This window comes from Bufo gargarizans, chromosome 6, assembly GCF_014858855.1.
Source record: "Bufo gargarizans isolate SCDJY-AF-19 chromosome 6, ASM1485885v1, whole genome shotgun sequence".
Classification (NCBI taxonomy): domain Eukaryota; kingdom Metazoa; phylum Chordata; class Amphibia; order Anura; family Bufonidae; genus Bufo; species Bufo gargarizans.
In genome coordinates this window covers 116,464,492-116,489,926 of record NC_058085.1, presented here as the reverse complement: position 1 = coordinate 116,489,926, position 25,435 = coordinate 116,464,492, and the positions used below count along the sequence as shown (strand labels likewise).

At 42.8% G+C, this 25,435-nt stretch overlaps 1 protein-coding gene across 1 annotated transcript in view; it reads left to right on the top strand.

Moving 5' to 3' along the window:
- SRCIN1 (SRC kinase signaling inhibitor 1) overlaps positions 1-25,435 on the top strand; it is a 341,128-nt gene that overhangs the window by 302,506 nt on the left and 13,187 nt on the right. Inside the window, exons 9-17 of the mRNA XM_044298102.1 lie at positions 2,515-2,549; positions 7,756-7,931; positions 13,671-13,846; positions 17,020-17,150; positions 18,187-18,334; positions 20,790-21,087; positions 22,910-23,150; positions 23,266-23,420; positions 23,702-23,854. Coding sequence (XP_044154037.1) covers positions 2,515-2,549; positions 7,756-7,931; positions 13,671-13,846; positions 17,020-17,150; positions 18,187-18,334; positions 20,790-21,087; positions 22,910-23,150; positions 23,266-23,420; positions 23,702-23,854 — 1,513 coding nt within the window. The remainder of the gene's footprint in view (positions 1-2,514; positions 2,550-7,755; positions 7,932-13,670; positions 13,847-17,019; positions 17,151-18,186; positions 18,335-20,789; positions 21,088-22,909; positions 23,151-23,265; positions 23,421-23,701; positions 23,855-25,435) is intronic.

Genomic DNA, 25,435 nt, shown 5'->3' with positions numbered 1-25,435 from the left:
AGTGAAGGTAAGACCTCGAGTTTGTAAAAAAAAAGTTGATCCAGCACCTTGACAATTCTTGAGTGAAAATTTCTTTATTTCCTGCAGTGAATATTACAGTGGCAATAAAACACGTCCTCGTCAGATACCGCTTTAGTCTACGCGTGTTTCGAACAAAGCATGTTCTTACTTATGACTATCGGACCAACTCAAAAAATCTACGTATATAAAGGTTTATTCCTCCCTCCCACGTAGGCAGGGGGAGAAGAAAAAAACTATTCAGGTGTATATACTAATTTAGTTGATTACGGGTGGGTCACTTGCCTAACTTTGTTTTCAGAGAACAAATGTATAAAACGTTGTAAAAATACATGGCATATAGCCTGAACATGTACAGGGGGGTTTAAATACATTTTACATGTCATTCGGTGTCTTTAATCCCCCCTGTACATGTTCAGGCTATATGCCATGTATTTTTACAACGTTTTATACATTTGTTCTCTGAAAACAAAGTTAGGCAAGTGACCCACCCAGTAATCAACTAAATTAGTATATACACCTGAATAGTTTTTTTCTTCTCCCCCTGCCTATGTGGGAGGAAGGAATAAACCTTTATATATGTTGATTTTTTTGAGTTGGTCCGATAGTCATGAGTAAGAACATGCTTTGTTCGAAACACGCATAGACTAAAGCGGTATCTGATGAGGACGTGTTTTATTGCCACTGTAATATTCACTGCAGGAAATAAAGAAATCTTCACTCAAGAATTGTCAAGGTGCTGGATCAAGTTTTTTTTTTACAAACTAGTAAGTTGTAACTTGGATCTTTGGTATGAACGATCACACCAGCAATATGCCAGGCTAAAGTCACTGATCAAGCACAAATTTAAAAAAACATATATTGTAGTGCAACTGTGCATGCTATACATGTCCCATTTCACCTATCAACAGCCAAGACAGTCAAACAATGGTAGCTATTCTTACCATGGTCCACTGAAGGCCTATTTGTGCTTCTTCATCTCCTCCTTCTTTAACCCTTATTGATTAAAGGGAATCTGTCACCAGTTTTACGCTGACCTATCTGGAGGCAGCAGAACCCGGTGACAGTGACCCTGATGTTTGGTGACATACTTTTTTCAGGCCAGTCATTCTCTTAAAACCCCTGGTGAGAAGCTCCAGCATGAGCCGAGTGATAATCATGAGCTGTGGCTGCCGGTCATGTTGTACCAGTTGATAAATTTCTGCCATACAATGATCTGGATGCTATCCTAAAAAGAGAGACCATTACAGTCCATTAGTGATCTAGCTCTATTATCCCTCTGGAATAGTCTTTCATAGGAGGCTGGTTGCTTAGTCTTCATTGTTCACACACATTGATACAGTTATTTGTCAGACCGCTGAAGACTTGGAAGACAGCTATTACATAGCACGATTTACAGTTTTTATACATTCCTTTTCCTAACAATAAAAATAATAATCTGTTGTTAATTATTACTTGGGGCAATTATCGTTAAGCTCTCATATTATTGGCCGCCTGGGTGAAAAAAAGGCTCTGTAAATTGTTTTAAAGTGCGCTCAACATTACAATGTATTCCTAAGAAAACGGCAGCAAGAGAATTATCCTAATAAACCTGAAAGGAACGTGGTGCTCTGCTTCTTCAGTCCAGGGGTTCTTTTGAGCTGCCCTTTGGTGCCACTATGGGGTGGAGCTGTAGACCGCTGTAGTCTCATGACATAAAGTATCATACATTTATACTGCTAATATAAGAGGAAAAAACACCATTTAAGGGTACTGCAACGCGTAGAGGAGCATCTCCTGGGTATTTGGCTGAAATCTGCGCAGAGGCAAAATGTGCCCCAATTCATGCAGATTTTGCTTCGTAAATGCTGTGGATTTGACCCAGATTTCGCTGGTGAAATCTGCAACAGATATTCGCAACATTAATTGACATGCTGCATATGTAAAGTCCACATCACATGTTAATTTATGTGCAGACACTCTACAGAGTTGCGAAATTAAATGAGGAAAATCTGCAGCATTTACGCTACATGTGGCTCTGCCCTAATGTTTATTACATTGTGATAAAAACTGGGTATTCCTGGGGGGACAATCCCTTTAACTGAAAAGACCAATAAGTAAACTGAACATGCTAAAAGGGCATCTGCCAGCAGATTTGTAGCTATGAAACTGGCTGACCTGTTACATGTGTACTTGGCAGCTGAAGGCATCTGTATTGGTACCATGTTCATATGTGCCCGCATTGCTGAGAAAATGTATGCATATATTTGCATATATTAAAACATCTTTTTTCTTAGCAACATGGGCACATATGAACATGGAACCAATACAGATGCCTTCAGCTGCCAAGTGTAACAGGTCAGCCAGTGTCATAGGTACAAATCTGCTGACAGATGCCCTTTAAAGACTACGTATGGTAGCATGCTTTGTGACTGTTAACTGAGCATTATCACTTATTTTCTGATATGTGAGCTTTTTGTTCCTCCATTCTGATTTTTTTTTTATGTCTACTTCTAGTGAGAAGACAGACTCAACAAACAGTGGATCAACAAGTGAGTACTGGTTGGATCGGTGTAGCTCTGGCAGATTACTCATGGTGTAAAGTAGAAGTCCATTAAATAGATGAGCAGCTCCACATACGTCCTTTTAGCATTGTACAGCTGGGTTGTTTTTTTAATGCAGTCAGATATCTTAGGGTATATTCAGAGGTAGTGGTCGTGGAGAGGTTCTTGGTGCATGGCCCAGAACTGTGTTTTTACAGCTAATTGCTATGGTCCAGTAGCTAACACAGGTGAAACTCTTTAAAACCGTGGTGGCAATTAGTGACAAAATCCAAACCATGACTGCCACATCTGAATACATCCTAAGCAGAGGCATAACTAGAGGGTTCAGCACAGCAGGTCAGTCAAAAACATACCCATCGCCTGAGTGGACCCCCAACCCAGATAACGCCACACCATGACCAGTACCGCCAAATAATGACAGAATAATATGACCATACTGTTACTAAACACTGTACAAGCCAATAACACCGCCATACAGAGGTAGAAATTAGTGATACACAGGCGCTCTGCAGAACATAGCAGTGATTACAGAGCAGTTATATCTAGTTACTTACAGGTGACGTCTCTGTTTGGAGTCGCTGTTCCCATCTTCTCCCTCTGGAATCACCATAACGATTTCTTCCATCCCCAACATGTGCCTGCAGAGATTGCAGCAGATACATTGTTCGCTCCTCACTTTTCCAGCATCCACTCTGCATTTCCGAAACCTGAACAAACTCCCCATCCTGCTGATACCCCCAGTTCTCTGCCTATTGCTACCTCACCTGCCATTATTACTGTACTTGCTGCATAGCAAGATGTCCCCAAATACTGTACCTAATGTTACTTATTGTACACCTCCATGTGATGTCTCCGCCATTCAGACACACTTCACCTGCACTAAACTCCTAACAGAACAAGTGCAGATGGCAGGTGCAGTGTGTTTAAATGGAGGAGATATCACATGGAGGTGATTGGCCTGGTCACATGACCCTCCATCAGCAGCCATTTTATGGACAAGACCTTTGTGTGGACAGTGCAAGACTTTGTAAGCAAGGACGTATACCTTATGAAATATAGAATATGGTGCAATATTGTCATCTCACAACAGTAACCAGAAAGTGGCCAACCCCTTTAATATTGATGCCCCACGTGCCCCCTGAATAAATAGAATCCTTTGAATAAATAATATTACGATGGGCAGTGTAATGAAGAGGAAGTACTGCTCACACGGAGCCCCGGCTCCTCTTCAAACAGCTGATCGGCGGGTGTGTCAGGTGGGGATAGGTCATCAAAATATATTGTCTGCACAACCACTTTAATAATTTGGATCTTTATCCTAATAGGACTACAGTGTTGCGTTGTGATTGGTTAGCACAGGGAACTGTTACCTTGCCCATACCATACATACTTATAATTATTATGGCTTCCCGTTGTTGCTGATGAGGATAGATTTGCACACAACTCCTATTGACTTGAATCGTAGCCGGGATTTTGGCCCATTCACATGCATTGTCTTTTACTTCATCCGAAATCGGCAACATGTCGGAGGTAAAAGTCGCTATGATAGAGTGAGCTCATGCTTAGGTTTGTGAAGGTGTTTTTCTGCACTTTTGCATTTTTAGAGGTTTTTTAGCACCCGACTTTTTTTGGTACATTTATTTTGCTGTAAAAACTCCAGCTCCAGTTGTTTTCTGAAAGTCTGTGGAAAATTTAAAACATAAGACACACTGGCATTTTTTGCTACTGGTCTTTTTAATTTGGTGTCTTTGAAAAAGAAAAAATCAGCCTGTTAAGGCTTGTGGCTTTTTTTTTTTTTTTGCAGTTTTAATATCTCCTCTATAGGGAGTAAAATGGCAGAAAAAAAAAGTATTTACACAGATGTTTGAAAAAGAAATGCTCCTAAAAACGCCATAGAAACCACATACAGAATAGAAAAAAAACGTAAGCAGTTTCTGTGGTGTTTTTTTTTTATTGAACTAAAATATGTCAGAGCAAAATCATGTGTGTAGGGCCCATAGGTTATCAAAAACATTGTAATTCATAGACCAGCAAATTGCTAACCCGAATTATGTTACTCTGTTTTATGATAATTAGCTTTTTTGGGAAAGAGTCCAATTTGTATTCTGTTTATCCAGATTTTTGAGGATTGAATGGGGTGATTAGGAGCTTCTCTGTGATGTGTTTTATGCACCATTAGGCACACTGCTATCTTGTTAGTTCACACAGTAGTTGCTTCCACTGTATATAGTATGTGCACTAGAGATCTGCGAAGTGGGCATTATATACATTGTATGCGTATGACTGACCTCTGCTGGTAAAATGGTGAAGTGCAACTTAAGCCAAATGGATTACATACAGTGAAGAACAGAAGTATTTAAACACCCTGCGATTTTGCAAGTTCTCCCACTTAGAGATCATGGAGGGGTCTGAAATTCACATTGTAGCTGCATTCCCACTCTGAGAGACAGAATAAAATAAAATAAATCTGGAAATCACATTGTATGATTTTTAAAGAATTTATTTGTCTTGCACTGCTGAACATAAGTATTTTTAAACACCTGAGAAACAGCAAGAATTCTGGCTCTCAAAGACCTGTTACTGTGCCTTTAAAAAGTCCACCTGTACTCCACTCATTAATCTAACTTAGTAGCACCTGTCTGAGCTCTTTAAAGACCCCTGTCCACCCCACAGTCAGTCAGACGCCAACTACTACCATGGGCAAGACCAAAAAGCTGTGAAAAGACACCAGAGACAAAATTTTGGACCTCCACAAGGCTGGAAAGGGCTACGGGGCAATTGCCAAGCAGCTTGGTGAAAATAGATCAACTGTTGGAGCAATTGTTAGAAAATGGAAGAGGCTAAAGACGACTGTAAGTCTCCCTCGGACTGGGTCTCCATGCAAGATCTCACCTCGTGGGGTATCACTGATGCTAAGAAAGGTGAGGAATCAGCCCAGAACTACAAGGGAGGATCTGCTCAATGTCATGAAGAGAGCTGGGACCACAGTTTCAAAGGTCAACGTCGGTAAAACACTACGCCGTCATGGTTTCAAATCATGCATCAAGTCATCACATGTCCAGGCCCGTCTGAAGTTTGCCAATGACCATCTGGATGATTCAGAGAAGGCATGGGAGAAGTAGAACTTTTTGGTCTAAACTTCACTCGTCGTGTTTGGAGGAAATAGAAGGATGAGTTGCATTCCAAGAACACCATCCTTACTGTGAAGCATGGGGGTGGTAACATCATGCTTTGGGGGTGCTTTTCTGTGAAGGGGACAGGACGGTTACACTGTATTAAGGAGAGGATGAATGGGGCCATTTATTGTGAGATTTTGAGCTACAACCTCCTTCCCTCAGTCAGAGCATTGAAGATGGGTCGTGGCTGGGTCTTCCAACATGACAACGACCTGAAGCACACAGCCAGGATAACCAAGGAGTGGCTCCGTAAGAAGCATATCAAGGTTCTGGAGTGGCCTGGCCAGTCTCCAGACCTAAATCCAATAGAACATCTTTGGAGGGAGCTGAAACTCTGTGTTGCTCAGCGACAGCCCCAAAACCTGACAGATCTTGAGGAGATCTGTGTGGAGGAGTGTGCCAAAATCCCTGCTGCAGTGTGTGCAAACCTGGTCAAGAACTACAGGAAACGTTTGACCTTTGTAAATGCAAACAAAGGCTTCTGTACCAAATATTAACACAGATTTTCTCAGGTGTTCAAATACTTATGTTCAGCAGTGCAAGACAAATACATTCTTTAAAAATCATACAATTTGATTTCCTGATTTTTTTTATTTATTCTGTCTCTCAGAGTGGGAATGCACCTACAATGTGAATTTCAGCTGCCTCCATGATTTCTAAGTGGGAGAACTTGCAAAATCGCTGGGTGTTCAAATACTTCTGTTCCTCACTGTATACAATGCAGGAACCTACATAATAATGCCATCCCTTTATGAGAACGGATGTGCATACTTGTGTGCCAGACCGGTTCATGGTCTGTGCTGGTTTAACAAGCTATGGAAATAACATTCTTTATCTACTTTTATGATACATGGATTTTTCCGTGACATTTGTTTTTTTTCTTTATTTTTCCTTTTTTCAAAAACCAAAAAAATTAAACAATTTGCCTATGAAAAATTGACTTTTTTTAAACACCCACATTCATTATTGTTGTGCACCCATTCACGAAAATGGGCAAGTCTTGCAAGAAAGTCTGATCTAGACAACAGGGATGAAGTCCGGCACTCCTAATTTTATTTATGATAAAATCTGACCTTAATGGGGCAAGCTGCTGTTGTCTCTGCACGGACTGGTGGTTTGTGCAGAAACACGCATAGTAGAATAGGCCAATTGACTGTAGCGTGTCAGTGTGCAGTCTAAGGTGCTGTCTGTTCTACACCTGGTCAGCACCTGGGCGTGAAAAACACTTGTCTAAATTAATCTTTGGCTAGGGCCGACCTCTTGTCGCTGAAAAAACGTGCAACATTTTTTATAAATACAAATTGGATTTCTGTGCAACTGTCGCATCACAGTTGTAGCATGTCGCAATGTGACATCATTGACTATCATTACTAAAAATGTTGCACGACATTAGTGCAACGTGAATGTCAAGCGACACGTGGCAATGTAGTTGTACCGTTTTTGTCGTGCAACACATGTCGCCGTGTAGCCCTAGTCTTAAAGGGAGTCTGTCAGCAGTTTTGACCATGGTAAACTGTTGACAGCACTAGGTAGGGGCTGGAGAGAGAAGGACAACCATACCTTTTTGTGGAGCATTTCTCATTAGGAGTAGTGTGAATATGAAGGTGTATTCCTCTAGATTCTGCTCCCTCAAGTTCCCAGGGTGGGACTTCACTATGAATTGCTGTCTGTATTGAGCTGCTTCCCAGCCCCTCCCCTCTGCTCTGAGTCGCAGCTGTACTGGTCTCCTGGTTGCATGCTACAGCTGTCTCTCAGAGCAGAGGGGAGAAACTGTGAAGCAGCTCAATGCAGAGAGAACTTTACAGTGAAACCCCACCCTGGGCACTTGAGAGAGTGGAAACTAGCATGTTCATGTTCACACTACTCCTGATGAGAAATGCTCCTCAAAAAGTATATTTGTTCTTCTCCTCTCAGCCCCTGCCTAGTGTTGTCAACAGCTCGGCATGGTCAAAACTGCTGACAGACTTGAACTGTTTACAGATTTGATTTAGTGCATTTTGTTTCTCATTTCATTTTAGCTGCCGGACCTCAAAATGCTGGTACCCCATTGTCCAGTTCTACTCCAGGATTTACTTCAACCCCAGCTGACCAGAGTAAAGCAATCAGCCGCCTGCAAATGCAGCTTCATCTTCATGACCTGCAACATAATGCCAGCGAACTAAGGAATCAGCTGCAGCAGCTGAAAAAAATGCAGGTACCTAATAATACCATAATGAGATGTAAACTGGCTATAGAGGATGTTGGATTTTACAATAAAAGCTTATGCAACCAACAAGCTGCAGAGTAAGGTTGCCCGTATACGTTCAGCATAATTGCCAGCAGTCCCGAATTTGCTGTGACTGTCCTTAATTTTCAGAGACAGTCCCTGCAAAATGTAGTTGTCACTGGGCAAAAGTGGCTAGGGCTTATGTAAGTCCCCTCCATAAATGGGCATCTTGGTGGTGTTACATGAAGTCCATCAAGTTCAACCAATGCATGGGTAGGGGTGGATGGATCCTATTTGTCCCGAGTTTACCAACTCCAATGTTGGTAAGCATGGTTCAGGTTTTCTGATGCAGCTTTTTAAGCCAAACAAAACCTGGTGTGGCTCATAAAGGGATCATTAAAGGGGTTATCATACAAATAGTATACCTATGCAATAAATAGGGCATTTCTAATAAAGTATTATTGCAATATAAGTGCAATGATATTGTTATTAGATCTTTTATGTACATTATGTTTTCTTCTCTGGTAGCGCCCTCTGCTGTTTACCATGTGGCTAATATCCTGGCCACATTCTCCTGCGCTCAGAGCTGGACTAACATGCTCAATAACTTCCCTGCTCCCTTCTTCCTCTCAATGCCTGCTCAGTGATCTGATAGTGAAGCAGGTGAAGAGGCCCAGACACCTTTCATTCATTCATTCGTTTATTACACCCTGCGATTTTGCACGTTCTCCCACTTAGAAATCATGGAGGGGTCTGAAATTCACATTGTAGGTGCATTCCCACTCTGAGAGACAGAATAAAAAAAATAAAAATCAGGAAATCACATTGTATGATTTTTAAAGAATTTATTTGTCCTGCACTGCTGAACATACGTATTTGAACACCTGAGAAACAGCAATAATTCTGGCTCTCAAAGACCTGTTACTGTGCCTTTAAAAAGTCCACCTCTGCTCCACTCATTAATCTAACTTAGTAGCACCTGTCCGAGCTCTTTAAAGACCCCTGTCCACCCCACAGTCAGTCAGACGCCAACTACTACCATGGGCAAGACCAAAGAGCTGTTAAAAGACACCAGAGACAAAATTGTGGACCTCCACAAGGCTGGAAAGGGCTACGGGGCAAATGCCAAGCAGCTTGGTGAAAATAGATCAACTGTTTGAGCAATTGTTAGAAAATGGAAGAGGCTAAAGACGACTGTCAGTCTCCCTCGGACTGGGGCTCATGCAAGATCTCACCTTGTGGGGTATCACTGATGATAAGAAAGGTGAGGAATCAGCCCAGAACTACAAGGGAGGAGCTGGTCAATGACATGAAGAGAGCTGGGACCACAGTTTCAAAGGTCACTGTCGGTAGAAAACTATGCCGTCATGGCTTCAAATCATGCATTGCACGGAAGGTTCCCCTGCTCAAGTCATCACATGTCCAGGCCCCTCTGAAATTTGCCAATGACCATCTGGATGATCCAGAGTAGGCATGGGAGAAAGTCATGTGGTCAGATGAGACCAAAGTAGAACTTTGTGGTCTAAACTTCACTTGTGTTTGGAGGGAAAAAAAGGATGAGTTGCATCCCAAGAACACAATCCCTACTGTGAAGCACGGGGGTGGTAACATCATGCTTTGGGGGTGCTTTTCTGGGAAGGGGACAGGACGACTGCACTGTAGAAGGGTTCATTCACATGTCCGCAATTTTGTTCCGCATTTTGCGGAACGGAATTGCGGACCCATTCATTTCTATGGGGCAGCACGATGTGCTGCGCGGATCCGCACTTTCTGGTCCGCAATTCCGATCCCGAAAAATATAGAACATGTCCTATTCTTGTCCGCAATTGCGGACAAGATTAGGCATTTTCTATTAAGTGCCGGCGATGTGCGGTCCGCAAAATGCAGAACGCACACCGCCGATGTCCGTGTTTTGCGGATCCGCCGATCCGTGGATCCGCAAAACACACAAGGACGTGTGAATGGACCCTTAAGGAGAGCATGAATGGGGCAATTTATTGTGAGATTTTGAGCAACAACCTCCTTCCCTCAGTCAGAGCATTGAAGATGGGTCGTGGCTGGGTCTTCCAACATGACAACGACCCGAAGCACACAGCCAGGATAACCAAGGAGTGGCTCCGTAAGAAGCATATCAAGGTTCTGGAGTGGCCCGGCCAGTCTCCAGACCTAAATCCAATAGAACATCTTTGGAGGGAGCTGAAACTCCGTGTTGCTCAGAGACAGCCCTGAAACCTGACAGATCTAGAGGAGATCTGTGTGGAGGAGTGGGCCAAAATCCCTGCTGCAGTGTGTGCAAACCTGGTCAAGAACTACAGGAAATGCTTGACCTCTGTAAATGCAAACAAAGGCTTCTATACCAAATATTAACACAGATTTTCTCAGGTGTTCAAATACTTACTGTATGTTCAGCAGTGCAAGACAAATACATTCTTTAAAAATCATACAATGTGATTTCCTGATTTTCTTTTATTCTGTCTCTCAGAGTGGGAATGCACCTAAAATGTGAATTTCAGACCCCTCCATGATTTCTAAGTGGGAGAACTTGCAAAATCGCAGGGTGTTCAAATACTTCTGTTCCTCACTGGATATATATAAAGTACAGACCAAAAGTTTGGACACACCTTCTAATTCAAAGAGTTTTCTTTATTTTCATGACTATGAAAATTGTAGATTGACACTGAAGGCATGTGGAATTATATACATAACAAAAAAGTGTGAAACAACTGAAAATATGTCATATTCTAGGTTCTTCAAAGTAGCCACCTTTTGCTTTGATTACTGCTTTGCACACTCTTGGCATTCTCTTGATGAGCTTCAAGAGGTAGTCACCTGAAATGGTTTTCACTTCACAGGTGTGCCCTGTCAGGTTTAATAAGTGGGATTTCTTGCCTTATAAATGGGGTTGGGACCATCAGTTGCGTTGTGGAGAAGTCAGGTGGATACACAGCTGATAGTCCTACTGAATAGACTGTTAGCTGCTTTTTTCTTGCCATAATACAAATTCTAAGTAAAGAAAAACGAGTGGCAATCATTACTTTAAGAAATGAAGGTCAGTCAGTCCGAAAAATTTAGAAAACTTTGAAAGTGTCCCCAAGTGCAGTCACAAAAACCATCAAGCGCTACAAAGAAACTGTCTCACATGCGGACCGCCCCAGGAAAGGAAGACCAAGAGTCACCTCTGCTGTGGAGGATAAGTTCATCCGAGTCACCAGCCTCAGAAATCACAGGTTAACAGCAGCTCAGATTAGAGACCAGGTCAATGCCACAGACACATCTCTAGAACAACTGTTAAGAGGAGACTGTGTGAATCAGGCCTTCATGGTAGAATATCTGCTAGGAAACCACTGCTAAGGACAGGCAACAAGCAGAAGAGACTTGTTTGGGCTAAAGAACACAAGGAATGGACATTAGACCAGTAGAAATCTGTGTTTTGGTCTGATGAGTCCAAATTTTAGATCTTTGGTTCCAACCACCGTGTCTTTGTGCGACGCAGAAAAGGTGAAGGGATGGACTCTACATGCCTGGTTCCCACCGTGAAGCATGGAGGAGGAGGTGTGATGGTGTGGGGGTGCTTTGCTGGTGACACTGTTGGGGATTTATTCAAAATTAAAGGCATACTGAACCAGCATGGCTACCACAGCATCTTGCAGCGGCATGCTATTCCATCCGGTTTGCGTTTAGTTGGACCATCATTTATTTTTCAACAGAACAATGACCCCAAACACACTTCCAGGCTGTGTAAGGGCTATTTGACCATGAAGGTGAGTGATGGGGTGCTGCGCCAGATGACCTGGCCTCCACAATCACCGGACCTGAACCCAATCAAGATGGTTTGGGGTGAGCTGGACCGCAGAGTGAAGGAAAAAGGGCCAACAAGTGCTAAGCATCTCTGGGAACTGTTGGAAGACCATTTCAGGTGACTACCTCTTGAAGCTCATCAAGAGAATGCCAAGAGTGTGCAAAGCAGTAATCAAAGCAAAAGGTGGCTACTTTGAAGAACCTAGAATATGACATATTTTCAGTTGTTTCACACCTTTTTGTTATGTATATAATCCCACATGTGTTAATTCATAGTTTTGATGCCTTCAGTGTGAATCTACAATTTTCATAGTCATGGAAATAAAGAAAACTCTTTGAATGAGAAGGTGTGTCCAAACTTTTGGTCTGTACTGTATATATAGTACTATAGTACTGTTTATTAGTGGAATCGCTGGGGCTGAGTATGATGGACTACATTGTATGCAGCGGAGAAACGGGTTAACAAGATCTCATTTCAGTGCACTCCTAGGGCTATTTTCACACGGTCAGTATTTGGTCAGTATTTTGCATTAGTATTTGTGAGCCAAAACCAGTTACAGTTTTTTCCTGTAAGTTCCACTACTGGCTTACAGATACTGAAGCAAAATTTTGACCTTGTAAAAGTGGTCTTAAAAAAGGCATTTTTCACATAGCCCTGGCCCCATAGAAGTTAATGGGGCTTCAGTGAAAAACGCATTGCATTTCCTAGTTCATGTGGATTTATTTTCTTGAACCAGTGGGTTGATTTAAGATCAGCTCTGAATGTGTTTTCAGTGATGATTTACGATGCCAGGATCCCCACACATCAGCGTAGATGTTTGTGTACGGGCCAGAACAGGCCCTGAGCCATCAGTTTAAATTCCCCTAAAAACTCTTTGAACCCCTTCCTGGCCGCTACAGTAGGTATACAAGGGAAGTCAGATCTTTAACGATCAAGCTTGCTTGCTCATTCAGCAGGCACCATAGCTACTGGGTTTCTGCAGGCAAGCAGGCTAATTATCACCGATATTACTGATCACAGTTATTTAACCCCTCAGATGCCATGGTAAAATGTGACAACTGCATCTGAGAGTGGGATGAGTCCTGAATGTCTGAGATAGCATAGATATCTGAAGAAACGCATGCTATTGCAGTTATAGTTCCCATGGAGCCCTACAGGTGGCAAGGCTCCATAGGAACATAGCAAATCTGCAGTGAATTTCAAAAGCAATTTATTGCAATGTAACAGAGAAGCAATCTGGTAATTGCTTCTTATAATCACCTAGAGTGACACTTAAAAAAAAAAAATTTTTTTTTTAAATATAAAATTTCAAATCATTCTTTTCCCCATAATTAAATTCAAAATAAATAATAAAAAATAGACATGGAAATGCCTTTAATGTTTGTTTTTATTATTTATTTTTACTCTAGGTGATTATAAGAAGCAATTATTAGATTGCCCGAACTATTAAAATATAAACGTATTTATCACATATTGTGAACGCTGTAACGAGAAAAAAATCTAAATGGATAATTTGCCATTTCTTTGTTGCTTCAATTCCCCCCAAAAATGTCATAAAAATTTATCAAAACTACAGATCACCCCACAAAAAAAAGAGCCTCACACAGCTCTGTAGATAACTATAAAAAGTTATGGGGGTCAGAAAAGAAAATGGCAATAAAAAGGAAAAAATTATAATTTTCAAAAGTTTTTATTTTTTTAATTATAAAAACAAAAAATAAGCCCCCATACAGCTATGTGAATGGAAAAGTAAAAAAGTTATGGATCTGAGATAGCAGGGAGTAAAAAACAGAAATGCAAAAATGTTAAATCCTTCAGAGCTTAAAAGATTAAATAAAAAAAAGAATTGAACCTCTAGAAGCTCTATCTTGAGAAATAATATTTTAAGTTTTTTTTTAAATTGTTTATTTTATTTCTATGTACTTTAGCTGCAGAACCAGGAGACCATGCGTAGTATGTTGAAACGCACAGAGACTGAGATCAGTGTGAGGGTTACAGACACCGTGCGCAAACAAGAAGACCCACTACAACGGCAAAGAGCTATGGTGGAGGAAGAGAGGCTGAAGTACCTGAACGAGGAAGAGCTGATAACCCAGCAGCTCAAGTGAGTACAGTGATCCCTCAAGATACAATGGCCTCAGGATACAATATTTTCAACATACAATGGTCTTTTCTGACCCATCGTAAGTTGAAACCAGACGCAACATACAATGTCTCAGACTCAGATCCAACCAATCCAAGCCACTTCTCTGGTAAAGTAGCTGTATTACTAGTTTGCAGCTATTCCAGACTGTTATATGTAAGGACTTGTTTTATATGTCTTAGTTATCTGCTTATTTTTCTTAAATCTTCATTTTCTCTTATCTTGGATGACATGTTGGGGCTTTGGAACCGATTACTCAACTTACAATGGTTTCAACATACAATGGTCCTCTTGGAACCAATTAATATTGTAACTTGAGGGACCACTTTTCTTGAAAATACACACCGTCCACTGGCCAGATCATGATGTCCCTGCCAGCGTGGACTGGCTATAGACCCTACAGGGAAATTTCCCGGTGGGCCGATGCCCAAGGGTCCCATCTGACCCCTCCTCATGGCCAAGTCAAGTTGGTCAAACTACTGTTAAAAGTATGGGCTAGACACTTAAATCCAATAATAATTCACAACTAGTGGGTAGCTTAATAAAACTTAACATTTATTAATATCAAATAAAATGATAGGCCCTTTAAAGATTAGAAAATGTTGCATTGAGTACAACTAGAAAACTGCATAAGTGTCTACAACCAGGGTCAGTGCAAGGATTTTTGCCAACACAAGCAAAGCTACATTTTGGCGCCCCCCACCTCGCAGCTCACCTGGCCCTGGTCCTGTCTGCAGCAGCTGGCTTCTCCTCTGTGTGGTCCTGGTATCTTCTCTCTGCTTCAGACAATCGCTGGTTTGAGGACCGTATTTTTCACCCTCTAAGACACACCTAGGTTTTAGAGGAGGATAATAAGAAAAAAATATTTTCCATTACACCTCAGGTCAGACCAGCAATCAGACCCCCAATGTTAATCAGACCTCAGCTCACAGCCCCAATCAGACCCCCAATGTTAATCAGACCTCAGATCAGACCCCCATGTCAGCCATCAGTCCCCAATGTAAGCCATCATGCCCCCATTTCAGCCATCAGCCCCCCATGTCACATTTCTCCCCCTCCATGTCAAATCACCCCCCTATGTCACATCAGCCCCCCATGTCACATTTCTCCCCCTCCATGTCACATTTTTCCGCCCTCCCCCAGGGTGCGCCCTAAGGCAGCCGCTTGGTGTGCCTTATGGTAGCACCGGCCCTGTCTACAACTGCAGTATAATCAAAGAAAAGGAGGGGACCCAACTGCAGGGATAGCGGTGATAATAGAGTGAGAGGAGAAAATATAGATAGAAGGATACAATGCTGGGGCGCAAACCCTAGGTGTCCCTAGATCTATCTCCTTCCCCCCTCCCTCACTTTCTAGCCCTGGAGTCACCCTTCCTATACATAGACTGCCCAGCTTCGTCCGACAGATAGAAAAAGGTCCGATCAATACTGACCCTCTACCAGCCGAAAAAGCAAAAAGACTGACAGAAAATGAGGTTGGCTATACAGTATCTCTGTTTGGCTAGTTATGGCCTTCAACACTAGGATCACTCAACACTCTAGGGACCTTGTGTTATCCCTTATAGTAGTAATCAAACATGTCCCGACGTGTTTCCTCAGTAGTTACCAATTCCTCAGGGGACTAAACTATATACTTATGACCACTGGGTATCAGGTCACTATTCAAGTCAAGTGTATACAATAAACACAAGTCAGTTATGCTCAAGGCTGATACGGTGTGGTCAGCCCAAGTCCTAGTGACCACAAGATATCAGGTCACCAGTCTGATCAAGTCTGTCAGATTATAAACTTATGACCTATAAGTATCGGGTCACTATTCAAGTCAAGTATATACACTAAACACAAGTCAGTTGTATTTCAGGCTGCTACAGAATAATCAGCCCAAATTCATGTGACCTCAAGGTATCAGGTCACCAGTCAAATCAAGTGTATCAAATAAACACACAATATGATTATAGTCCAAGCTCATATGATGAAATCAGCCCAGATCTAATTCCATTCAATGCTCACTAAGGTGTTCACTCCCAGAAATTGAGTCGGCCATCCTGGTCAAATGTTGCCAGTGGATGTTATCAGCTGTTCAATGGCGTGTGCACAAAGCGCTTAAAGGGGTTGTCCGGGTTCAGAGCTGAACCCGGACATACCCTTATTTTCACCCCGGCAGCCCTCCTGAGCCTGGCATCGGAGCATCTCATGCTCCGATGCGCTCCCGTGCCCTGCGCTAGATCGCGCAGGGCACAGGCTCTTGTGTTTACAATAACACACTGCCGGGCGGTAACTTCCGCCCAGCAGTGTGTTCGGTGACGTCACCGGCTCTGAGGAGCGGGCTTTAGCTCTGCCCTAGCCGTTTTACTGGCTAGGGCAGAGCCAAATCCCGCCCATCAGTGCCGGTGACGTCACCGGGGTTCCTGTCAGCCACATAGAGAGCCCCGGTACGTCACCGGAACTCAGAAAAATGCCTTTGCCCTGCGCGATTTAGCGCAGGGCAAAGGAGAGCATCGGAGCATGAACTGCTCCGATGCTCATGTCAGGTGGGCTGCCTGGGTGAAAATGGAGGGATGTCCAGGTTCAGCTCTGAACCTGGACAACCCCTTTAACAGCGATAGTACAAAGGCACAGAGTCACCATTTACTTATCTGCTCAGTAACCATTGTACACAGACAGGTGATGCGGATGTCTTTCCTCGGCGTCCGCCTCATGGCCGCCAGCCAGGTACATAACGATCTGATGCTCAGCATTAATTAGTGTAGCAGCATCAGGTACTTATGCACTCACCAGCAGCCGCAGTTGCCCTCCTGAATTTGACTGTCCTCGGTATCAGTGTGGTGATAGGGCACTATTCAATGCTGCACTGTGTTATTTGGTTTTTCTGGGGGCGGTGTTTTGTGCTTCTCTACGGTATTGCTGGCCCCGCCTACTTGTGTTGCCCTCCCTTCTGTCAATTTGGACTAGCGTCTACAATATGGGGCCACTTTTTTCATTTTTGTTTTTTTCAAGGGCCACTTTATGTTCTCAGTCCACCCCTGGGACCCTGAAATAAGGGCTCATTGAGCTCCTGGATAAATGGAGACCTGTGGGTCTTATTCTATACAGGATTAATATTCATGATATTATTATAGATTTTTCTTCCTGCAGTGATTTGGAGAAATCAGTGGAAAAGATTAAGAAAGATCTTGCGCACAACCACCGCCTGATATCAGTACAGGAACTGGAGGAGAAGGCTGTAGTGCTTAAACAACTTGGAGAGACCCTAACAGAGCTGAAGGGTACGGAGCTGGGTATAATTCTGTACAAAATTCAGATATATTTCTATGTCCTGGAGGCAGGAGCAGCTAATTATGGACTGCAGTGCCATTTGTTTTTGCATGTGTAACGAGATAGCGGTTGGCTTCACTTGCCTATGTACTGTAGATAGATGGCTGCCTGTGGTTTATTGACAGGTCCCAAAGGAACACTAGCTAAACTTGATATTTCCCACCATCCTTTAAGCTAAAAAAACAGACACGAAAATTATATCAATATCCGTGCCCACCATGGCAAGGTGACCTCAGTCCAGACGGGAACCTACTCTATACCTATCTCCGTGCCATAAGGGCATCTAGTTGGTGGGCATAGATATTTTATGATCAAAATTTATTTGCTAAGAACCTCATATTTTGTATTAGTTTATATATAGATTTTGCATTTAGTGCTTTGAGAGCGCTGTTATGTTCGATCTTTTCACTCTTAGGCTAATCAAATGTCCCGCTAGCGTGACCTTTCCACATTTATTACAGATAGATCTTTAGAAAACCCTTTTAAAGAGAATCCTTCAGCAGTTTTGACCATGCTAAACTTCTGACACCACTAGGTAGAGGTAGGGGAGAGTAGTGCAACCATACCTGTTATGGAGCTTTTCTCATCAGGAGTAGTGTGAATATGAATTTTTATCTAGCCAGACTCTGCTCCTGCAAGTGCCCAGGAGGTGAAGCATCACTGTGAAGTGCTCTCTGCACTGAGCTGCTTTATAGCCCCCTCCCTTCTGCTCTAAGCAACAGCTGTAGCATCCAACTAGAAGATCAGTAGAGGAAGTAGCTCAGTGCAGAGAGCACTTTCCAGTAAAGCCGCACCCCGGGCACTTGCAGTAGCAATATCTGGCAGAATACAACTTCATATTCACATAACTCCTGATGAGAAAAGCTCCACAAAAGCTAGGTTTGTACAGTACTCCCATCAAAACTGCTGACAGACTCTCTTTCACATCTATTCACTCATTTAGTTTGTCAGGTACTGTTTTTGATTTGATCTTCTTCTAATCTGCAGCTCAGTTTCCCAGCTTGCAAAGTAAAATGCGAATAGTTTTGCGTGTGGAGGTGGAAGCAGTGAAGTTCCTGAAGGAGGAGCCACATCGCTTGGATGGGCTTCTGAAGAGATGCAAGATGGTCACAGACACACTGGCTCAGATACGCAAGTGAGTAATCTCAGTATGAACTTTATACATATAAACTATCTTCCCACTGACCTCAGATGAAACACAGGTTCTTAAATATTCTTAATATAATAGCAGTTCAGGGCAGGTTAACATCATTAACTGATTTTGTACTCTCTGCATCCTGGCAAGAGATAGTGATAGTGGCACCGAGGGAACAGGCAAACTTCTAGTCAATAATAGGGTGAGATCAAAGCTGACAGAGCTCGTGCAAATTCGTGAAACAGTCCAAAGGTCAGGGCAGGTGGTACAGGGTCAGGAAATAGGCAAAAGTTGGTACATTAGCAGACAAACAGATTATATCTCTTTACAAGCTTTAGGCTACTTTCACACTTGCGGCAGTGTGATCCGGCGGGCAGTTCCGTCGTCGGAACTGGCCGCCGGATCCGCCGATCTGCCGCTGACTGAAAGCATTTGTGAGACGGATCCAGATGCGGATCAGTCTCACAAATGCATTGCAAGGACGGATCCGTCTTGTCATGCGGATAGACGGATCCGTCTTGTATCTTTTTTCACATTTTTACCGGTCTGCGCATGCGCAGGCCGGAAGAACGCATCCGGCATTCCGGTATTTTGAATGCCGGATCCAGCACTAATACATTCCTATGGGAAAAAATGCCGGATCCGGCATTCAGGCATGTCTTTGTTTTTTTTCGCCGGAGATAAAACCGTAGCATGCTACGGTTTTCTCTTTTGCCTGATCAGTCAAAACGACTGAACTGAAGGCATCCTGATGCATCCTGAACGGATTACTCTCCATTCAGAATGCATGGGGATATGCCTGATCAGTTCTTTTCTGGTATAGACCCCCCTGTGACGGAAATCTATGCCAGAAAAGAAAAACGCTAGTGTGAAAGTACCCTTAGTAGGCTAGAAAGCCCTAACAAGATCTGTAGAGACCACATTTCTGAGGCAAGGAAGTAAGGTCAGTAGCACAGTTATACAGGAGGGCTGATGAGCTCAGTAGTCAAGCAGCTGAGCAGAGGATCAGAAAGGGAGTTAACCCCTGCAGTGCTGCAGGGAAAAGTATCTCACACACAAACAGGAAGAGGCCTTAAAGCCAGTCTGGATGGCGGCGAGCACAAAGCACCACCATGACAAGGTGCTGAGTCTGTGGAAATATAGTTTTAGTTTTCTGTAGTTTGATTTAGTATTTTCATGTGAAAAACAGTTTAAATTCTGTCAGGACTGTTAGAGAGAGCCTAAGAGCCCTGTTCTTTTGCACCCACATAGATGGATTGATATTGTATGACTTGGTGTACAGGGAGAGAGTCAGGAGTGTGTAGGTCGGAGATATCTCCAAATTCTGTCTCCCCCATTCACATATGCTGCCCTCAGATAGCATCGCTCCAGAGACCTCATAAATCCTTTTTAATGATTTAATTAAACGGATTGGCCCATCTCATACATTAGTGGCATATCGCTAGGATATTCCACCAATGCCTGATAGGTGCGGGTCCCAGAGGTCTACAATAGAACCCGCAAAGTGGAGGAGAGCGGACCGCGCATGCGCAGCCACCCTCCATTCATTTCTATGCTAGTGCTGAAAATAGCCGACAGTGCCACTTAAAATGAATGGGAAACCATAGATAAGAATGGCAAGCGTGACGACCACTCCATTCACATATAAGGGGCTGATGGAAATAACCAAGCCAGCCTTCGGCTATTTTCGTGAGTCCGATAGAAATGAAAGAGTGGCTGCGAATGCGCGGTCTCCTTTCCTTAAGGCTACATGCACACGGCAGAGGTTTTTTGCAGCCTCCGTTCCGTTTTTTTTGCGGATCGGATGGTTTCCCATGCATTTCTATGGAGACGTTAAAATTGCGGTGTAGTCAACCATTTCTTTTCCGCGTCCGCTGTCAGTGTTTCCCGTCCGCAAAAAAAGGATTGCATGTCCTATTCTTGTCCGCAATAAACGTTTTGCGGACCCATTGAAGTCAAACGGAAGCCATCCGTATGTCATCCACATCCGGTTTTTTTTGCCGATGGTTGCTGTATATATTAAATTTCAAGAATTACAGCCTTCAGTTTTTTTTGCGGACCGCAAAAAAAAAAAATGCAGACACACGGAAACACAACCTTCAAAATTTGCAGACAAACGGAACGGAAGTGAATGTTAAAAAAACCGGAACACAGATCCGCTATTTGCAGACCGCAAAAAACAACTGTCATGTGCATGTAGCCTAATTTTGCAGGCTCTGTTCCAGAGGTGGAACCCGCGCCTATCAGACATTGGTGGCATATCCTAATGATTTTCCACAAATTTATGAGATGGGACAACCCTTTTAAGGCAGGTGGAGAGTTTGTGAATAGAGATCTATTGTGAAGGCAGCTGCGTATAATTTCCTGCAATTCATTCCATGTGCAAAGCTCTTTTAGGTTATTTTCTAAATACCCCTTTTTCTATGGTTTTAAGGTTTCCTTTTGTGTTCTCCAGGCAAGTAGATGAAGGTGTTTGGAACACTCCAGAGAACCTTCATAATCCCTCTCCCAAGCAAATGGCAACTGATGGAGAGTTTTCTAAAAACACAGATTTTGAGCTTCCCTGTAGCCCCCCAACAAACTTTGCACAGCTTAATGAGTCTCAGATACCCAACTGGGAACCTATCTGTCATACTGATGCTGCCTCTCGTACTAGTACCCCAACCCGAGGGGAGATGGTGACCGTGAAGACTCAGACACTCCCAGAGACACAGAACAAGAAAGTGGGAGCAGAGAAATCGGTTTCGGTTGAGGTTAGTACCGTTGATGATATAGAAAGACAGCAATGATTTCAGAGATCCACTTTTCAATTTAGGACACGCTATGCAATGTATGAAACTTTCTGAAACAATAAGCAGATATGAGCCTATACACGGCTGTGCAAAAGTTTTAGGCAAGTGGGACAAATGCTGCACAACGTAAGAATGTTTTCAAAAATAGAAGTGATAATAGTTCATGTTTTTAGCAATTAACAAAATGCAAAGTGAATGAACAAAAGAGAATCAGATTAATATATTTGGTGTGACCACCCTTCAACACAGCATCAGTTCTTCTAGGTACACTTGTACACAGTTTTTGAAGGAACTTGGCAGGGAGATTGTTCCAAACATGTTGGAGAACTAACCACAGATCTTCTATGGATGAAGGCTTGCTCAAATCCTTCTGTCTCTTCATTAAATCACAGGGGCTCTTAATAATAGAGGAATGGCAACACACAGAGTTCTAAGATAAGATGCTCTGGAATTATTTAATTATTTTAGTGGGAAATGCAAGTATTTACTAAGACATGTTAGTAGAGTTGGATTCCTCTTCATGGCCTTCCCTTTTTCGAACACACTTAGCATACCATGATTTATGACTTTCATTGACATTCAGTAAAATGTATCAGTATTTATGGTCTATAGTAGAATAAATTATGTGTCTGGATGAAATTCAGGAAAACACAGAAACTAAGAGAACCCGTGATGTCCATGCAGATATAACCATGGGTGATATCAAATAAATGATCTCATCTTCTCAAGTCAGCAGTGATATCCTGCTGGACATCTCTAATTATTAAATGTTCAAATCAGAAAATATTACTTAAAGGGGTTGTCCGGGTTCAGAGCTGAACCCGGACATCCCTCCATTTTCACCCCGTCAGCCCCCTGACATGAGGATCGGAGCAGTTCATGCTCCAATGCTCTCCTTTGCCCTGCTCTAAATCGCGCAGGACAAAGGCATTTTGCCAGTAAAACGGCTAGGGCAGCGCTAAAGCCCGCTCATCAGAGCCGGTGACATCACCGAACACACTGCCGGGCGGAAGCTTCCGCCCGGCAGTGTGTTATGATAAACAAAAGAGCCGGTGCCCTGCGCGATTTAGCGCAGGGCAAGGGAGCGCATCGGAGCATGAGATGCTCCGATGCTAGCCTCGGGGGGCTGCCTGGGTGAAAATAAGGGTATGTCCGGGTTCAGCTCTGAACCCGGACAACCCCTTTAAAAGGGGTTATCATTAAATGCATGCTAGAACCAGCCCTGTAATTCTCATGGATCCAGAAATCTCCCCAATCATTGCTCCCATTGTTCTGCTCGATTTATATCATGGGGTGTGTCCATTCTGCTGCAGCTTTCTCCCTGTTGCATCTCAGGAGGCAGTTGAAGGATGGAACTGAAAATGTGCATCCACCTCAGCGAGGTGGACAGAGAAATGAGGGGGAAAAAAACAGCAGGTGGCGCTATACAGATACATTTTACTGAATAACTCAGTGACTATGCAACATTTTTAATTGCATGCAATTACAAAAATTTACAGATCCAGGTGCTGGTTTGAAAACTGCAGAATATTTGACATGGGACAACCCCTTTAACAATGGATTTTTTAACAGTGTAATCATTATCAGTGCCAGACATAAAATGTCAGTTTTTGACCCGGCTTTTCTAAAGTGAACAATGTACTGCTACAAAATAAAGATGCAATCTACATATGTAAGTGGCTGAACTGATATCTGAGAAGACCTGTAATGAGTATTGACCATTATGTTTGACCACCAGTCTGATATTGCTTCTTCACATGAGTTCGCCCCTTTCTTTTTCTAGGCAGCTGAGCGAGACTGGGAGGAAAAACGTGCTGCACTGACACAGTACAGTGCCAAAGACATTAACCGCCTACTGGAAGAGACCCAGGCTGAGCTCATGAAGGCTATTCCAGACCTGGACTTTGCAGCCAAGCACAAACCTACTGGAAGTGCAGCATCTACCCCAGAGCACCGAGCCAGCAAACCACAGCCAGCACAAAAACTTAGCACCAAATTAGATCCCAATGGGAGAAGAGGCTCTGGTAAGGCTATGGAATGCACATTACACATGTGGCTGGCTGAAGAGATATGTATAACTGTATGAAGTGGTTGTGATATTGGCTCCTTATTTCCTGGCTTACACGTATTTTCTTACAGATGAACTGACAGTCCCTAGATACAGGACTGAAAAGCCATCCAAGTCCCCTCCTCCCCCTCCACCCCGTCGCAGCTTTCCATCCTCACATGGGATTACCACAACTCGAACTGGGGAGGTCATCCTCACCAGCAAGAAGGATTCCACTTTTATCAAGGTGAGAAAGGGAATGAACTACGCACAGCCTTGCAACGCAATTTTCATATGAAACGAAAAGTTAGATTTTGGAAATTCTTGCATTGTTAGGAAAGTGTAATAGAAACCTAGAAGTTTGTCTTTTTACTTTAGGACATCTAAAAGAACTCCTAATAAAAGTTAACGGGAGGCGTGTTAGACTTGTTGGTGCTTAGAGCTCAGACTCTGTAATGTAGTGTGGAAAAGCTCTGCTACATTATATGGATGCATATTATCTAAACAACATTTTCCCCTATTCTCCAGAAGTCTGACTCTGAGGAACTGGAAAGCCAGAAACCTCAGGTGAAACTTCGTCGAACTGTGTCTGAAGTAGTTCGCCCAGCATCCACCCCCCCAATCATTGCCTCCGGCATCAAAGATGATGATGATGAAGATCGGATTATTGCAGAGCTAGAGGTGAGAATTGTATGACTGACAATCCTGTTTCTTTCCTACAGTATGTCCTCTAGCAAATTAAATGCAATGTCTGTAGGACTCTTCTAGAACCTAATGAATTGGTTGCTGCTTGTTTTTCTACCATTAGGCGAGGGCAGGGCTGCTTCAGTTGCAACAGACCTGGTCAGATTTGTGATGCTTGTAAGGTGGCTTGCAACTGTCTATCCGATAGTTAAAGTTGAGGTTGTGGTAACACTGTCATGTCACTATGACTTTCAGCAGCATTGTGTCACTGTGGGGGCCTAGCTGAACATGTACTCCCAAAATGACAAGCGTTGAAGTTATTCTTGCATTTGAAATGTTCCTTAAAAAAAGTTACACAAAAACATTTAAAGGGTTTTTCACAATGCAGTTCCTGGAGCAATCAGCTGATAATCCCGACTCCTACTGTAAGCACTCCTGGAAAGTAGGGGAAACCATGGCCAGCCTTCTACGATGTCCACATGCTGTAATAAGACATGGGACCAGGGGTTATCTACAACCCACTAAATGTTAATTTGGGTGGAGATTATTATTTAAAGGTGGTTATGTAGGATTGCCTTCTATTTTAAATTCCTCTGGGCATGTGTCCCCCTTGTCCACGCCGAACGTTTGTATGGAGGGACCAAAGATCACTGAAGACAGCAGTGGACCCATGGAGCCAAAATCAAGCATTGAGGAGCAGGTAAGCATGTTTCCCTCCACAGGTCTGGTAGCAGTGGTTATAAAATAGAATGCAATCCTGGAAAACCCCCTTTAAGATGAACATTTTGCTATTCTAAGCATTAAATAGAACAAGCTCTGGTTTCAATATATTCACTCCAAATAAATTGATATTTAATGCTATTGAGAGATGTGAGAGATGCATCATATCTGGCATAAATATTAATCTCTCAACAGTAGAAGGAATGGTACATTAGAAATGGTACTTAGTTTTGGTCTGATGTCCATCTGTGGTGGGGGGAGCACATACATTCTACAGACTGCAGGACAATGCATTCATCTTGATACAATCTGGTTTGGAGAACCACATCTGAGATTGTGGTCCCCTCGAGACCTGTACAACAAATATCTGGAATAGTGCTGTGCAATTGCTCTATTTTCACTGAGCAAAATGGTACAATGAAGAGCTCCAAAAATACCTGTGTACATGGTCTTTACAGTTTTAATGGCTTTAGTACAACTCCAATTTCAAAAAGGTTGGGACGATGTGTAAAATGTACATTAAAAAAAACCTGAATACAATGATTTACAAATCTCATAGACCTATATTTTATTCACAATAGAACATAAAATACGTATCAGATGTTGAAAGTGAGACATTTTACCATTTCATGAAAAAAGTAACTCATTTAGAACTTGATGGCAACAGCGCATCTCAAAAAGTTGGGACAGGGGCAGCAAAAGGCTGGAAAAGTAAGTGGTCCTAATAAAAAACATCTGGAGGAGGAACTTGCTACTAAGTCTTAGGACTTAGTTTAAAAAGAGCATGTTAGAGAGTCAGAGTCTCTCAGAAGCAAAGATGGGAAAATGCTCACTAATCTGCAAAAACTGCATCTAAAA